Genomic DNA, 18,912 nt, shown 5'->3' on the forward strand with positions numbered 1-18,912 from the left:
CCAATGATCTGCATGAATACTACTGCACTATTCTGCCCCTGTGGTTTTCCCCTTGTCACCGTCTGGGCCTGTCTCTGTCAGACTTATGAGCTGCTAAGAATAGACCAGACTTAAACCCTGCACCAGGATATAGTCTGCTTTTAAATCCAAAGATTCCTGACATTTCTTCGGAAGTTATTTGAGTTCACAAACAGAATTTGATCGGCAGAGGAGTGGATGGATCAAACGAAAGATGTGAGTTTCCTGTTTGACAATGTGTGGTCTGAAGATGAGTTTCAGATAATAAGTGTATCAACAAACTCCCATGAGAGAAGGAGGTTTGATACGGTTCATTATAAGATAAATACTGTGGTGCAGTGGGTTAAGCATTGGCCCATTAACTATAAGGTGAACTGTGCCCAAACACATTGTGCTGTTGTGTCTCAGACATTACTTCCACTTCTCTCTCCAGTATTCAGCTGGTCCACTATAACTGTGACTTTAATCTGTAGCCATGCGGATGGTCGATTATAGTGAATATGTCCATGCAGCTGCGTCCTGCGGTTTTAGATTTCACAATAAAAGTGAGACAGTTGCAGAGGACTTTGCTCTGGACATGTGTCTGACATGTGCTCATGTGTCATATGTGATCCATAAGTGACTCATCACACTGGTGCTTGGTCAGCCTTGGTCAGCATGACTGACGATTCCGTTAATGTAAATCTTCTGTCAAAACCTTTCATCAGTGTATGTTTTTTTTTCTACCCAGCTGCTCGTCTTTATCTGTGGAAACCACTAAAATAATCACAAGCTGCTCCGGCACATTTTACCCTCCCCTACTGGTCACTGAGACGGGAGAGAACTATCTCCCATCCACCCTCATTCCTCGAGGAATGGAGGAGGGGCAGCAGTGTGAGGAGGGAGACTACACTCTCCCCAGACACTTCCTCTGGCTCCTCTGCTGGGACCTTAAAGCGTTCCCAGACCAGACCAGAGACATAGTTCCTCCAGTGTGTCCTGAGTCTTCTCCGGGGCCTCGTGGGCCGGTGGAACAGGAACACCTCCTCAGGGAGGCGTCCAGGAGGCACCAGGATAGAAGCCCTCCCCTCAGCTGCTCCTCTCCACGTGGAGAAGCAGCGGCTCTTCTCCAAGTGGGCAATGTCTAACCTAGGAATGCATCAACAGTGCTTGGGTGGGAATCAAACCATCAGCCTTTTGTTTCTAGGAACTGGCAGCACACCCTATATATACACACGAACTGTACCATCCTGCTGGGACTGCCCATGTACCTTATGCTCTTCGGATGTAAATAATCAAATGATTTGTGGATTCTTTGCAGAACCGTTTTGTGTTTGAGGGCGCTCTGGAGATCCATAATGGTGGACAGAACGCACGCTTCGGCTCCTCTTTGGCCCCCGTCCCAGACCTGAACGGAGACGGCTTCAATGACCTGGTGGTGGGGGCTCCCCTGGAGGACGACCACAAGGGGGCAGTGTACGTGTTCTTCAGCCAGCACAACCGCATCCTGCGCAAGTATAAGCAAGTAAGAGTTCATATTGTGAAACCAGAAACAAGAACAAGCAGCTCAGAACTGAAATAAAATAAATGAAGCAGATAGAACACACATCCCAAAACCAAAAACCTGCCTGAGCAGCCAGCTCTTTCATTCAGTTTGAACCCACATTTATTTATTTATTTTTTACTCGTAAGCCGCCCTGTTTCTTTACACATGGGGCTTGCATGTCTCTAATTGGTTAATCCGCCTGTCAATCACGTCCAGCGAACACGCTGAGGAGACAGGATATGATTCCAAACCCAGACGTCTTCTCAAAGTATGTGGTTTTGGTCCACCAGGCAAACCAACCATGCAGGAAGGACACCACACCACCTCCTAAAACCAAAAACAAGCACAAGGGTCTGTAGTCATTTTGTGGGTGTTGGATGTTTGAATAATTTGCTGTCTGTTTAAACACTGTGCACTGTTGTGTTCTGATCGACCTGTGTGTGTGTGTGTGTGTGTGTGTGTCCTCAGAGGATCGCAGCCTCAGACCTGGCTCCTGGGCTGCAGTACTTTGGCCGCAGTGTTCACGGGGCCATGGACATGAACGGGGACAGGCTGGTGGACCTGGCTGTGGGCTCGCTCGGGGCCGCTGTCCTGCTCTGGTTCGTAGCTCTGCTCTCAGTCTGCATTTAAAGTGATTCTCTTGAAGAAAAGTTCTAATATTGAGGTAGTTAGGTCCTACTTTTAAATCTAAAATGTTACATTCTGAGTTTGTCACCATTATAAATTTGAAGAGATTAACAGAATTTGTCACTTTACATTTCAGCTGCATAAAGAAACTTAACGATGGCTTTGCATTAACCTTTTTTATTATAACACTGTATTGTCATCACAACAACTGAAACAAAAATACATATAAAATACATAAATACTTTGATCTTATCTTTGTCTTTCTAAACCATCTTTTGTTACAAATAGAGGAACATGGCATACTCGCTTTACCCTGAGTCTTGACCAAAGGCCGGTCATGGGAAACATTCTAATATGAATATTTTTTTGACTATAAAGTGCACCAGATTATAAGGCGCATTAAGTAAAAACAAATGGACGACACTTGAGACTGATGCCTTAGCCAGGCTTCCACGATCATGATGTAATTCACCCGACGTTGCCTCTGTCTTGGTGAATGTGTGTTATGAATATGAATGTTGGTGGATCATTTAAGTTTTTTTTTTTTTTTTTTATTTCCTACGAGGACGACTCAAATATACATTGAGTAAAAATGTGTTTAATGCAGCTTTGCCACATTTATTTACGTTTTACAGAAACTAAACTTAAAACCACATAGCTCATTTGTATAAACTATGGCTACGTTCAGACTGCAGCCTGAAGTGACCAAAATCAGATTTTTTGGCTTCAATGTGACCTGTATCTGATCTTTTAATGACAGTCTGAACGACACAGATCCGATTTTTTCAAATGTGACCCAGGCCACTTGGATATGTGCTCCTGAAACTGATACATATCTGATCTTTTAACATGCGACTTTAGTCTGAAAGTTTTGTCATTGAATTCTGTGTCACTGAAGCGAAGCACATCACCACTCACCACTCTTGGCTCCGTCTCCACATCCACACGTTCCTTTCAACGAGGTCAATAAGCACAACCAGAATTAATACATAAGGCGCACTGTCGATTTTTGAGAAAATGAAAGGATTTTAAGTGTGCCTGAGTCTGAAAAATACTGTAATAAAAAGAGGGTCAAATTCTGACTCTGGGGCTCTGGGGTTGAAAAGTAGAATTTAGATCTAGGATGTGTTTACAATTACGACGTAAAATTGGGACTGAATTGGGACCAAATCTGCAAATAAAAACGGGACTAAAACAGAACCAAACCAAGTGTACATCAGGTGTAAACAGGATTCAAACCAGGACCAAGTTAGGTCAAATGTGATTCATTTTATGTTTAGTGCCTGTTTAATGAATATATCAGTACTTTCAGTCGTAGTTTTAGTCTTCAGTAATGCTGGTACATGTCATGCTTTTAGAATCCATGTATCATTTGTTCATTCGTTTGGCAAAATAAAACCAAACTAAGAAAACGAAAAAGCAACTATTTTCTTCATTATGTGTCTCCAAAACCAAAATGAAAAAACACATAACGATTCATTTTGTTCAGTTTTCGATTTTGTGTTTAAATGAATAATGGAAAAAACAGATAATGAATAAACTGCGCTTGTCTAACATTTTAGGCGATCATGTTAACAAAATAACACTATTTCCAAAAAATATTGATATGAAAAGTGTATATGTATATGCAGTGTTGGGAAGTTTACTTTTAAAATGTATTCCCCTACAGATTACAGATTACATACCCCAAAATGTAGTTTGCAACAGAATCCTTTAAATTACTTTAGGTGAGAAACTTAATCTGAATACTTTGGATTACTTGATTTGCTGTAGAGAAGCAAAGACGAAGAAATCGTAAAATAAGAAGTTTTGTCTGTAAAAGAAAATAAAAACCCCAGACTTTATTGAACCAAATGAAAAATAGTATTGATAGAAGAGGAGGACACACGGTCCACACAGCATGATTTAGTCCTGGTTTAGTCCTGTTTTAGACCTGTTTTAGTCCTGGTTTAGTCCTGGTTTAGTCCTGTTTTAGTCCTGGTTTAGTCCTGGTTTAGTCCTGTTTTAGTCCTGGTTTAGACCTGTTTTAGTCCTGTTTTAGTCCTGGTTTAGCCCTGGTTTAGTCCTGTTTTAGTCCTGGTTTAGACCTGTTTTAGTCCTGGTTTAGTCCTGTTTTAGTCCTGTTTTAGTCCTGGTTTAGTCCTGTTTTAGTCCTGGTTTAGTCCTGTTTTAGTCCTGTTTTAGTCCTGGTTTAGCCCTGGTTTAGTCCTGGTTTAGTCCTGTTTTAGTCCTGTTTTAGTCCTGGTTTAGCCCTGGTTTAGCCCTGGTTTAGTCCTGGTTTAGTCCTGGTTTTAGTCCTGGTTTAGACCTGGTTTAGACCTGGTTTAGCCCTGGTTTAGTCCTGGTTTAGTCCTGGTTTAGACCTGGTTTTAGTCCTGGTTTAGACCTGGTTTAGTTTCCGGCAATGAGTGGAATTACTGAAAAAAAAAAAAAAAAAAAAGGGATATAGCCCAAAATGTGAAAACAGGAACATACCTCTGTGTAATCCATTTATTTCAACAAAGTAACTGTAATCCAATTACCACTCACTGAAATAGTAACTGTAACTGAATACAGTTACTCATAATTTGTACTCTGATTACATAACTCCGGTACATGTAATCTGTTACTCCCCAACACTGTGTGTAGGTTGCACATGCCTACAGCTGCACTTACCTTATGTACTGATGACAGGAGCAGTTTACAGTTCTGGAGTAAGAAATCATTCAGAAATATTTGTGAGCTAAGGAGAGAAATCAGTGCACATTTGTCTGTAGTTGAGCATAAAATAAATATTTGTAAACGAACAGAAAATGTGTTGTGTGTATTTTATCCATCAGAATAGGAATTAAAAAGTTACAACATCAAGAAAATACGATTATATTTTCTTCAGTACAAAAAGAAATTCACAGACACGACTTGACTGTGAAAAATATGTCATCACTTCACAGGGATTATTTATTGAACAGAAAAAACTTTGATCAAGATGTTGACTTATTGTATTCTTTCTTTCAGTATCTAGAATAAATCTGATTCTCTGTATGTAAATCGTCTCATTGAAATGTAGAATGTATAGTGTGGAAACCTGCCTGCTGTCAGTGGGGTCATTCTCCTGTGCCTCCACTTTGCCCTTAGGTCCCAGAGCGTGGTCCGGATCTACGCGTCGGTGAGTTTTGAGCCCAGTAAGATCAACGTGTTCGTGAAGGACTGTCAGCGCGGAGGCAAAGACGTCACCTGTATGTCCGCCATCGTGTGCTTCAACGTGACCGCGCGCACCCCCGTGCCCCCCGACCAGCGCATAGGTGAGGACCACCCTGTACCCCCCGACCAGACCCCCCGTGCCCCGACCAGACCACCCCGTGCCCCCGACCAGCGCATAGGTGAGGACCCCCGTACCCCCCAACCAGACCACCCCCGTACCCCCCGACCAGCGCATAGGTGAGGACCACCCTCGTACCCCCCGACCAGACCACCCCCCCCCCGACCAGCGCATAGGTGAGGACCACCCCCTTCCCCCCGACCAGACCACCCCCGTGCCCCCGACCAGCGCATAGGTGAGGACCACCCCCGTCCCCCCGACCAGACCACCCCCGTGCCCCCCACCAGACCACCAGACCACCCCCGTGCCCCCGACCAGACGCATAGGTGAGGACCACCCCGTCCCCCCCGACCAGACCACCCCCGTGCCCCCCGACCAGCGCATAGGTGAGGACCACCCCCATCCCCCCCGACCAGACCACCCCCGTGCCCCCCCGACCAGCGCATAGGTGAGGACCACCCCCCATCCCCCCGACCAGACCACCCCCGTGCCCCCGACCAGACCACCCCCGCCCCCCCGACCAGACCACCCCGTCCCCCCCGACCAGACCACCCCCGTGCCCCCCGACCAGACCACCCCCCCGTGCCCCCCGACCAGACCACCCCCGTCCCCCGACCACCCCCCGTGCCCCCGACCACAGCGCATAGGTGAGGACCACCCCCGTCCCCCCGACCAGACCACCCCCGTGCCCCCCGACCAGCGCATAGGTGAGGACCACCCCCGTCCCCCCCCGACCAGACCACCCCCGTACCCCCCGACCAGACCACCCCCGTCCCCCCTGACCAGTGCTCCTCTACCATATGATCATTAGTTTATTCTTTAGTGTTGAAATTGAGTTTGAATGTTTGTATTGTACCAACACTACACCACAGTCCCGCCCAATCAGCACGGAGGTAAGGTGCAGGATCTCAGCCCAAATGTGCAGGAAGTGTTAAACGTGTGAATGAAACACAACTCAAAGTAGGTTTGTGATGAGGAAAGTACATGAGAACAGAGATGGTGCTTTGAGAGCCCTGAAACCATTCAACTGTCTCAGCCACAATTTAGGTTTTAGGGTTTTAGGACTTTATGGATCTTATGCTGGCCCAGAGGATGTTTGAACGAAAGTCTGTTTTTTGTCTGGACAGGGTCAGTGATTACAGGTTCAGCATTTTGGACAATGGAAGGACGAGTTTCACTCCACTTTTACACAGTGGTCTTCAGATGTAACTTTTCAGCTTGTATCTTACTTGTTCATATCTTGGTTTTCTCTGACCTGTTTCTGCTCGGCCACACTGGCTCCAGACACTATGGTCCATGTGTCACAGAGGTGCTGTTCTGGACCTGCTCCTCTCTGCTCCTCTTCTGCTCCTCCTCTCTCTGCTCCTCTTCTCTTCTGCTCCTCTGTTTTCTCTCTCTCCTCTCTCTCTTCTGCTCCTCTGTTTTCTGCTCCTCTTCTCTTCTGCTCCTCTGTTTTCTTCTCCTCTTCTCTCTCTGCTCCTCTGTTTTCTGCTCCTTCTCTGTGCTCTGTCATGTGTTTCTTTCGTGTCCACACATCTGTTCATCTCCGGTCAGAAGTGAGGTCTTTAAGTGGAGTCATTGTGTGGTGCTGTGAAATGGGCAGTAACTGTACTTTTGTCATATATATATTTTTGAAGTGACAGTACATTATATACAAGAGTGAGGCTTTGTCTTGTCATCGTGAAATGATTTCTCTTGTGATTCTTGTGGCTGGAATGCTCCACACTCATTCATTTTGCACTGGTTCAATTACAGACGTTTTTCATGACTTGTATAGTTCTGGTTCACAGCTGATCTGCATCTGTCACAAAACCATGACATCACATGCTCTTCCCTTTGATCACTTTTACTGTTTATGACACAGTTCAGTGCAGTTCACTCATTCTGGATTAAGACTAAATTTACTAAGGATGGTCACAGCAATATAATTACAAAGTTTTAAACTGTTTAAATTAGTTTTAAATTGTAACGTGTTAGATCAATGAAATTCTAAAGCAGTGATCGTATAATAATCCATGACCTTGGAACTATTTACTGCCCACAACCAGAGGAGAGTATTAGTCAGTGTTGGGAAGGTGACTTTTAAAATGTATTTCCCCTACAGATTACAGATTACATACCCCAAATTAAATGACTTAAAGTGAGTACTGTAATCTGAATACTTTGGATTACTGCTAAAAGACAATAAAAAAGACCAGTCTGAACCATATTAAAAATATTATTGATAGAAGAGGAGACACGTCCACCAGCATGATTTAGTCCTGTTAAATCCTGTTTTAGACCTGGTTTAGACCTGGTTTAGTCCTGGTTTAGACCTGGTTTAGACCTGGTTTAGTCCTGGTTTAGACCTGGTTTAGACCTGGTTTTAGTCCTGGTTTAGTCCTGGTTTAGACCTGGTTTAGACCTGATTTTAGTCCTGGTTTAGTCTTGGTTTAGACCTGGTTTAGTCTTGGTTTAGACCTGGTTTAGACCTGGTTTAGACCTGGTTTAGACCTGGTTTAGACCTGGTTTAGTCTTGGTTTGGACCTAGTTTAGACCTGGTTTTACACCTGGTTTAGTCTTGGTTTAGACCTAGTTTAGACCTGGTTTAGACCTGGTTTAGTCTTGGTTTAGACCTGGTTTAGTCTTGGTTTGGACCTAGTTTAGACCTGGTTTAGACCTGGTTTAGTCTTGGTTTAGACCTGGTTTAGTCTTGGTTTAGACCTGGTTTAGACCTGGTTTAGTCTTGGTTTGGACCTAGTTTAGACCTGGTTTAGTCTTGGTTTGGACCTGGTTCAGACCTGGTTTAGTCTTGGTTTGGACCTGGTTCAGACCTGGTTTAGTCTTGGTTTGGACCTGGTTTAGACCTGGTTTAGTCTTGGTTTGGACCTGGTTTAGACCTGATTTAGTCTTGGTTTGGACCTGGTTTAGACCTGATTTAGTCTTGGTTTGGACCTGGTTTAGACCTGGTTTAGTCTTGGTTTGGACCTGGTTTAGACCTGATTTAGTCTTGGTTTGGACCTGGTTTAGACCTGATTTAGTCTCGGTTTGGACCTGGTTTAGACCTGATTTAGTCTCGGTTTGGACCTGGTTTAGACCTGATTTAGTCTTGGTTTGGACCTGGTTTAGACCTGGTTTAGTGTCCGGCAATGAGTGGAATTACCGGAAAGAAAAAAAAAGAAAAAAAAAAAAAAGGATGTAGCCTGAAATATGAAAACAGGAAAATACCGCCGTGTAATCGATTTATTTCAACAAAGTAACTGTAATCCAATTATCACTCACTGAAACAGTAACTGTAACTGAATACAGTTACTCATAATTTGTACTCTGATTACGTAACTCTGATTACATGTAATCTGTTCTTCCCCAACACTGGTATTAGTCCATTATATTTACTTAAGTCACTTTTTTTTCATAGAATATTTTTTCTGCTAACTTAATAATGTTTTTATTGAAGTAACCGTATTCCTACTCGAGTAAACGTGGTTCCTTTTCCACTGTCAGTAATTCTAATATATGAAACTCTGACAATGACAATCTGGAATGATTTGAACATGTGTGTTTCTTGCAGCTCCTTCAGATCTGATTTAGTTTGTCTCATTTTTGCATCTGTCCTTTGAAAATACCAGATTGTTCTCATTGTTAAATTATATTCACTTTAAATTATAGATCAAATGGCACAATGTGACTCTTTCTTTAGTAGCAGTTTTCACAAAATACTTTGGTAACACTTTATAATAACTACACCTTATTTAGCCTTAATAAAACATGAACAAAGACTTAATTTATAATGATTCATGCTTAGTAACTTAGTAAGTGCACTGAACTTGCACTTAATTCACCTGTGCTGTAAATAGTTACTCATAAGTATTTCTTACTTAATTACTCATGAACTATCCATTTGTGTGTGCATTTGTAAATGTATATTTAAGTACACATTTTAGCATTTATTAATGATTATTAAGCCATGAAAGAATGATTTACTAATAATGCATTATTGTTTCTCTGGAATTTGACCAACCTTATGAAATGTTTAATAAAGCATAGTTAGTCTTCACTTTAGAAAAGCTCTCAGAAAGACTTAACTAACAGATAACAGCTGCCTGAATGATCATTGCATTGCATTATTAGTAAATCATTCTCTCATGGCTTACTAATCATTAATAAATGCTCAAATGTGTATTTAAATATACATTTGTAAACATGAAAATGGTTAGTTCATGAGTAATTAAGAAAGAAATACTTATGAGTTACTATTTACAGCACAGGCAAATTAAGTGCAAGTTAAGTGCTAATTCAGGTAGTAATTAAGTAGTTACTATGCGTGAATCATTATTAATTAAGTCTTTGTTCATGCTTTATTAAGGCTAAATAAGGTGAAGTTATTATAAAATGTTACCAATACTTTTTTACTCATACTTGTAATTTGTACTTCTAACATGATTTTATTATTTTTAAGTAGTTGGCTACTCCACCCACGTCTGAGAATTTGGGAAACATTTAGCATCTTAAATATGACATAAAGTCGGTTCATTTGTGTAAAACGTTCAGTGTTCATGTAACCAACAGTGACTCTGCACTGACTCTCTGAGACTTTAAAGTAGGCTTTATCGTCTGTATTGAACTTATTGGCTGTGAGGATCCGATCTCTCATACAAAATAATTCAACCCAAATGATGCTGGTCACTTCTGACTTCTAGAATAAAGTGAGTTCACTGGAGCAGAGAGTCTGAGCAGCAGATGTGAGCAGGCTCTTGTTCTAGAGAGCTGCAGAGGTGTGGAGGTCTGAGTTAACCTCCTGACCTCCACCTCTCGGCCCAAACAGCAGATAGAGACGAAGAGTTATCTTGTCTCCTGTGGTCTTCCTCCTCGTCCTCCTCGTCCTCCTCACAGAGACACATGTTTATCGGGTTAGCGTTACTGTCGCGTCTAGGCTGTAATCCAGGGCAGATGTGCAGGGAGGCTGAGGTTTGTGGTGTAAGAGACGCTGTTTCATGTCTGATTTACAGTCATTTCATTTGAGCTAAATCTGTTTTCACTGTTTAGAGCTGATATTAAAGGAGCTGCACTTGATTTGTGCTGCCTTTAAAAACGTGGAAAACAGAACGAGCTCATTTGAAATGGTTTGCAGTGGTCCAGAGTTATTCCTCACTTACCTTACGCATTCTGAGCATCCTAATGATTCACCACAATGAGGTTATAAGTGCTTTCCTCAATTTTCAGAGGCCAGAATGTTTTGGCGTCACGGTAAAGTTAACAACAACGAGCATTAGACACTAAAACGGGAGCACGACTAATTTTGCTCAAATACATGGGGGAAAACATTAAAGGGTAACACCACTGCTCTGTGTTTGTGGACCGCTCAGAACTTTTTAACAAGTCTTTTGATGTCAGTGGAATCATATCTAGACTCTAGTTTGGACTGCAAAAAGAAATGTACTTCTGATGAAACAAAAATCGTTGCTTTAAAGTGAAATGTCCTATAACCAATTTCAATTTCACTAAAACATAATTTTTTTGGCGCTTTCTACCATGTTATAATGTCATTACCTCATTTAAACTTGCCTGACGAGGTTGTAGATAGGGTTGTCCTGATCTGATCATGTGATCAGAAATCGGCGCCAATCACGTGACTGTGGATTCGATCCAGGCTCGGCCGTTATGGTCTGATCAGGTATCGGATAAATAATATACGTATATAACACACAGGACACATGGCACACAACAGTTGATGTTTTTTTTTTTGTAAACTGAGGTGTGGGATTTGCTCAGGGACGTCCAGTCAGCGCGACTGTCTGTCCCAGTGCCTGTTGTACTAGAGGAGCACTCGCTCTGGGACTTTTGGGGCGTGTCGTGCTCGGGCGCTGTTACCTGTGGTTCTGTGGCTCGTGTTCACACCTGTGCGGCCGATGGCGTCATCGCACGGAGCTGTTTGTTTGCATGTTGCACAGCGGAGTTGTTGCTTTTGGCGAAGAGGGTGGGAACAGCGGCATGAAGCGTCTATTGAGCGGTGGGAGCGATGCTGCGGTGCACTCGCTGTGGGTTTGTGGATGTGGCGGTGGTGTTGTGGGTGAGTGGGGGCGGCCGGGGGAGAGAGACTGTGGAGCTTCTGTCATCTCGTTTTTATTTGGTAAGATTTTGTATTATTTGGATTTCATAGATGAGCCTAAATGTTTAAAACATTATGCACAGACTTCAATATAATATCAAATGTACAAAGTGTAGATTGGGCAGAGTCTCAGGTCTGATCTGATTCTGGTCTGCTTCCTGTTTTGTCCAGTTCATTAAGTTTACTAAGTTACACATTCCAAGACCAGACTGTGATAAAAGTCAAGATTTTCAACAATGATGGTTCATGGTTAGAAAAGTGAATAAAATGAAAGTTTTGGACATTTGATTTTTCACAAGTTCAGTCCAAATACACCACATTGAAATCAACACAGTCTGATCCCGCAAACATCCTGGATCTTATTTGCTCTTAGTTCATTTCATATTTTTTATAGAAGTATCGGATCAGGACTCGGTGTCGGCAGATACTCAAAATCAAAGGACTCGGACTCGGGGGCAAAAAAATGTGATCGGGACATCTCTAATTGTAGAGGTCACCCATGCATGATGAATAATCTAGTGATTTCTCCTATTACAAATCTTCCTTAGCAGTGCAAGCCTTTACAAGAGTAAGCCTACAGAGCAAAAAGTGGAATGTTAAAATTGATTCTGTGAGAGTCAATTTGCCTAGGGTTTATATAAATCCAATCTCTTAATTTGTTAATTCAACCTTTTTGGAAATGTTAATTAAGTAACTCTGGACCAAAGTTCCTGTTTAACCCTGAAATCCAGAGTTATATTAACATTTTGAGAGTAAATGGATAACAGTTTGTAGAGTTATCCTGATTTATCTTAACAACATGCAGAAGTGTTTATTTTTACAGTTTATTTGAGTTAATTTAATGATGAAATTATGTACAAAACTGGTTCAAAGTGGTCTTCTCTCGCGGGAGTTTGAAGTGGTGGGTGGAGGTGCCAAATTAACACTAATTGAATTCATTTCAACCACATCAACTCTGGCAAATAACCTCAACTCCAACCCCCATTTAACTTTTAAATAGTTAAAATAAACAACTCAAAAATATTTTACCCTTGCCTGAACTTTTAACCCTCCAGTTTTGTCTGTGTACAAGCCTACATCATGCTTGCTCCTGCACGACGGTTTTACATAAATATACAAGCAGGATACAAAAGAATACACTATAACTTCACAGCAGATGCACTGTATGTATCTGGTGCTCTTACAGTTTAAAAAAAGTATTACAATGAACAAGTGAACATGCATTTCCAGTGCCTCGGCCTCAATGGACGGGCTGCACTAGCACTGACTCATGACAGGTGCAGGTGCTGGGCTTTAGGGAGTGAACATTCAGATCAGAGAGAGGACTTTTAGGATTAAACCCACTGGATTTCAGGATTGAAAGTGGCCAACCCGTGATTTCATTATTTATTTCATTCACACAAGAATAACTGTAAAGATTTAGTCCATCTCCCTTTTCACAGCTCCAAACACCTTCCACATTATGATGTCATGAGGTGGTAATCCAGGATGTAGCCTTCTCATTTGGATCATTTCAGCGCCTGTAATCTTCACTAAGATGCATGTCAGCTCTCGTGCTAACAGCTCTTATATCATGTGCACTGCTTCAGTCCTCAGTGCAGCCGCACATTTGTGGTGGTAAATGTGACATAAAGCCCTGGTGTTGAAATCTAGTGTAATGTGATTCTGCTCAAGAGTGATTCATACAGAACTAACACTGGCTCAAAGTTATGAGGCTGTAATTTCCTCTGCACTGTTACAAAAAGCTAAAATGAAATTAAAAAAATAATTTGTGATACTAAGGAACAGACGTGATACTCAATACTGATTCCAATACCACAAAGATAATACAAAACACTCTTTATTTAAACCAGACCTGGGCACTGTCCAGCTCCTGGACCACATACAACCCTTTGGTTGACTCTGTCCATTTAAGCTCATTTGGAATTAAAAAATAAACCTATTTTATAATTTGACCTCCTGCATGGACTCCTGCTTTTATTTTAGAGGTGTTTATTTTCTAAATGACATTTTTTGTTCAGCAACTTCGCTTTTTTATTGCTTCGTCAGAACATAAACTCTTCCCAGTCTGAGCAGCTCGTCAGAACAATGATATTTACAGCTTTTATAAAGAAATACTATTCATATTCTGCAGAAGTGAGTTAAGCATTTTGGCCTCCAAAGTATTTTCTGTTTCTCATGTGGCCCCACAGAAAAAAAAAAGCCCACCCCTGAGATAAACAATAGAAAGTGATTTGAAACATTAAATGGCAGTATTTTCTTTTCTATTCTCATGTGTCTTATATGTGTGTGATCCTCAGTGGTGCAGTAGGTTCATAGTGTCCATGTGTGTACACTAGTCTGTGCTCTTCTACTTTTTTAATATCGATACCTGCCCAAATGAGTATCTAGTGTTGATATTCATATTAGCATCAATTAGTATCTGTTTTAATACTGATACTTTTGACAGTCCAACTCCAGACATTATTGTTATTGTTTTTTTCTGCAAACAGCACCTCCAAACTGCTGACACACTGGGAGATTGAGGTATTTTGGTTGGTTCTGTGTGATTTTAGGATGGTCTTGAAAAATAGTGACCCTTGAATTGACCATTCTCAGTCTGACCGCCGCAGAGGTCAGGGGCACACACATGTTTTATGGTGTAACATAAGGGTCATTATGCAAAAACATTGGACCTTTTATTGTGCGAGGGGTCAAAGGTCATACGAGGGTGAACATTCTTAACTGCACAGCTCTTTCAGTTACTTCATTTGTGCTACTTTAGAATGGAGCTAGAGGAGTTTAATGCCATACTGTGGAACATTCCAGGCATATCATCTCCATGGACACAAGCAGGTAGCAGCGCCACCACCTGAAAAGTTACATAATGCATCTTTAAAGAATACATATTATGCATTATTATTTGTTATTTGTATTTTAACAAACTTGAGCAGAGGTGGTAGAGTAGCTAAAACATTTACTCATCAACATTACTTCAAAATAATATATCTCAAGTAGAAGTACAAAGTGGTGGTCCAAGAAATGATTCATGTAAGATGTAAAAATAAAAAAGTATTTGTGAAAATGACCACTCAAGCAAAAGTAACTTAAAGAGTAACTGTCTGGACATAACGTCTCATTTATAAAAACACAAATGTTCAAATCATTTCATATTGTCACATAAAACTTTTGTCACTTTAGACTTCCTCACTTTGGGAAGAGGAGCCACAAGTTTTATTCAAGTAAGAGTACTGTTACTTCAATAAAAATATTACTCAAGCAGGAGTAAAAGTGTACTGTTACAAAACTAGTCTAAAAAGTACAATTTCTTTAAAAAGTTATTCAAGTAAATGTAACTGAGTATTCTAAGGTTTTAGAACTTACCATTATTTTTCAGTTTGGGTGCTCTCCATACTGAAATCTGGTGTCTCCATCTACTGGCAGCAGAGGGAACTACCATTGGGGAAAAAGAACTAATCATAGCCAATAATGAACATGCTCTGCAGTTTCAGTTGTAACTCAGTTTGGCGTCAGGAATGCTTTGAACGAGTCTGGTGATGATTTATGGATTTAATAACTGCACAGGGCTTATACTTGTGACGCAACAATCCTGGAAAATTTAAAACCGCATATTTACTGAAACTCAGAGATAAAGGATGTTTTACAGACGATTACTGAAACCAGTTTGCTTGGAATAAAGACTTCTGGGTTCCAATGTTGCAGCAGGGTTTAAAGCTTGACATTTGATACCAATAACTCCGCCCACAATCACATTTCAAATAGAGCTGCTAAAGTGGGCAGCACCTGGAGGACTAAAGGGGATGGAGGGTCGGGGTCTGGAGGACTAAAGGGGAGAGTGAGGCGGGGCCGGGGTGGGGTTGGAAGTATAAGGAACAATGTGATTGGTCCAACAGGTAGGCCTGTAATGATAACAGATTTTGTTGGACAATTAATTGATTAAGAAATGATTGCGATAAACGATAATACTGACATTTTCAGACCATTTTCAACTAATATACTGGACAATGGAATAAAAATGCAAATACACCCTTTAACACAGGAAGTGCAAGACAACCAAAAACAATAGGCCGAAATAAAACAGACTTGTTAACATAAGCTTAATGTAGTCTGGCTCACAGTGAGGACTTGCTAACAAAAAATGTACTTGAAAACAATAAATAAATGAATTATTAAGTCTCTGCAACAAAATGGCCCTTAACAGTGATTTTAGTCGTTGACTTACATTGAAATATAGTGGCTCTTCTCTCTGTAGCTGCTACTGTTGCCTCGTCATGTTGGTGTTGAAGTGTTCGTATTAACCGTATTATGATCCTGTTTCTCTGTGAGGAGTCTCTGTCCTGTCTGGTATTGCATCTGAGTCTTGTGGGATTTCAGTGGATTTCAGGCTCTCTCGGGGGCACGTTGTGTTGATGGGGTAGAGATGTTTGTCAGCAACTGGGGTTTGAGCCATTTCTTCCCGTCGTTTGTACGCTCACTGCATTTGACACATGTGAGCCATTGAGACGAGTCCCACTCACCAGTGGCAAAGGAGAAATTCAGTTTGTCAACTGGACAGAAGTTTATTTGGTCGAATACGTTTCGCAGCTCATCCGCACTGTTTCGGAAGAAGACAAATAAACTTTTGTCCAGTTGATAAATTGAATTTCTCCTTTGCTATGGATTCTACCTGGACGGCGGAGGGATTTTTCACTCCACTCACTAGTGTTGATTTGGCATCGTGACTTATTGTGTCACATGGTGATGAACTGTTCTGGTGCTCTGTCGGCGACACTAGCTGCTGTTGCAGCTTCATGTAACTCACATAGACCGCGGTGCTTTCTGTTCTCAGACTGCGTGTGCATCCGCTGTGTTGATGGACAAATAATCTGTCTATAGCATAGATCCATGTTCTATACAGGCTATGCCATGGTCTTTACTGATATGTTCATTTAAGTGTCATTATGGTAAGGAAACGAGAGGAGTCAGAGAGTGACAGAAGCCTTCTGACATTCAGCCTCTTTGGTAGAGAGAGAGATGAGGAAAACAAACAAGCATGCAAATGCTGAATTTATCACAGCCAGAAAGCTCATTAAAAAATATCATGAGATTAAATGATTTATTGATTATTGTTACAGGCCCACTAACAGGTATCCACACGTCAATCTCCAACTGTAATCAGGGCAGTCTTTCATCAGTCTTTCATCAGTCTATCATCAGTCTATCATGATGACTCTAATTACTGGGAGTCACAGTGACCACTGAAGGTCACTTCTACTCATGGAAGAAGAAACAATGATCGGATTGTTCAAACTAATACTTCACATTCACTGGCCGAAGCCTCAAAAGGGCAAAAATTCTTGCACAAAGCGCTTCCCTCTGCATGTTTTCCACAAACTAAATAGTCAGTATTGAGTATGTTGGTCGGCGTCATCATGTTTGTTTTGTTTTGATCACCACTGGCCTCTGTCTAAACCACAGAGCTGCTCTGTGATTGGTCAGACTGTAAATACTCACAAAATACTCACAGAAATTGCAACATTTCATGTTGCTGGCAAGGTGAACAAATGTATATAATTTGCTCTAATGTTGCCAAAAATGGTTAGGAGCAGTTTAGTGTTGAAAAAGTGGAGTTAGTGTTTTGTTCCACTTTAAAAGCTTCATTTGGCATCATATGTGTTCCTCTTACATGCGTGTCTCTCAGGGGGCCGTGTGTGGTGGTGATATAATGCTGGGGCCCTCAGAGCTGTGCTGATTAAACACTGCGGCCATGTTGAGTTTACAGGCCTGCTCCTGGTCCCTGCGCCTCCAGCATCAGAGCCCGGGCTGGAAATCCAAACAGTGTGGCCGGGAAATGAGTCTTTAGTGCGACCGCAGCCTCTGGAATCCAGTGGAATGGTGCGCCGTGCTCAGTCGTCATATGTCAGAGCAGAGCTGACAGTGTGGTGCACAGTGCTGCTTCTACACTGATGTCATAGACCAGAGAGACAAAACTGTAGCCAAACACAAGCCTAACAGTGCACAGGGGGAGGGGCCAGGAGGAAATGTCAGGATGTGAAAGCTCATTGGTCTGTTGTCTGCATTACAGCTCTCTATGTGGTTGTGTTGGATATTTGCTGTAGTACGGAGAGGTGGATAAAGCTCCCAATATGGTCCTTAAGAAGAGTAACCCAATGACAAAATAGTCTTGTCATGATACTAATACTGAAAATTAATAATAAAAAAAACTCTTCATGTAGGCAATAGTGATTTTCAACATTAAATCATATTACTGGTACTTTCTTTTATATTCCCTTGTGGTCTTATATCTGTGTAATCTGTCAGTGGTCCAGGTAGGTTCCATAGTGGTCCGTGGGAGTATACTAGTACTAGATCAGACTAAACTTCAGTAAAGGTTCATTTCTGTCCTGTGAATAGGACCTGCTCAGATCAGCATCTAGATCTGATACAAGTATTAAGTCATACTTTTTACAATCTTAGGTAGAAGTAAAAAGTACTGTATCCAAATAATGACTCATGTTAGAGTAAAAAGGTAGCATATTTTCAGAAAATACTATACTGCTATTAATAGTCAAGTAAAGTACTATTTGGACATAACATCTGATTTACAATTGTAAACTCTAAATCCAATAAAAAGCAATTAATAATGAGATTCTGTGGCTAAAGTCTTCAAATTATTTAATGGTATCAACTTGTAAACTTGTAAACAGTGGAAAGAGCATCCAAAATGTTTAATCAAGTAAGAGTACTGTTACAATGTACATTTTCTAAAGTGGGAGTAAAAATATGGTGAGAGAAATGTGCCATTTTATTTAAAATGTCTTAAACAGTTTAATGTTCTAGTCAAGACCGCACTAACCGAGACCAAGACCTGTCCGAGACCACAGGGTCCCGAGACCAGCACAAGACCAAGACCTCTGAGTGTTAAGACAGAGACAAGACCGAGACTTTTAAAGGCCGAGACCAAGACCATGGACTATCAAGACTAAATTGAGACCATCTTTGAAATTTCTGACATTTAGTTGTATTTTACAGAGTGAGTGAGTGTCTGACCTCGAGATCGAGACAAAACCGAGTCCAGGCACCTTCAAGATCGAGACAAGACTGAGTCCAAACGCAGTCAAGTCTGAGACCAAGACCGGACTACAGTTTACTTTACTTTTTTCTACAAACTTTTACTTTAGTAACATTTTGAAGAACCGTACTACTTTGAGGAAGTATACGACTTTGAGGAACCATACTACTTTAGGCGTTTTCAGACCGACAGACAACTGTGCACCTAATCTTGAACCAACTCACATGTTCACGCCAGAAATCAGAGTATTCGTGAACCGAAAAGTTGGTTCCCAACGGAACCAAGTTAAAACTTGTTTTTTCTAA

General features: G+C 41.4%; 1 protein-coding gene across 1 annotated transcript in view; it reads left to right on the forward strand.

The window, feature by feature from the left end:
* The window catches only part of itga11a (integrin, alpha 11a), a 137,795-nt gene that overhangs the window by 78,679 nt on the left and 40,204 nt on the right, over positions 1–18,912 (forward strand). The window contains exons 14-16 of the mRNA XM_020940643.2: positions 1,319–1,522; positions 2,012–2,142; positions 5,285–5,451. Of these exons, the coding sequence (XP_020796302.1) occupies positions 1,319–1,522; positions 2,012–2,142; positions 5,285–5,451 (502 nt within the window). The remainder of the gene's footprint in view (positions 1–1,318; positions 1,523–2,011; positions 2,143–5,284; positions 5,452–18,912) is intronic.

The sequence above is a fragment of the Boleophthalmus pectinirostris genome, unplaced genomic scaffold, assembly GCF_026225935.1.
Source record: "Boleophthalmus pectinirostris isolate CB_2022bp ecotype Guang Dong unplaced genomic scaffold, ASM2622593v1 HiC_scaffold_19, whole genome shotgun sequence".
In the NCBI taxonomy this organism is placed as follows: Eukaryota; Metazoa; Chordata; class Actinopteri; order Gobiiformes; family Gobiidae; genus Boleophthalmus; species Boleophthalmus pectinirostris.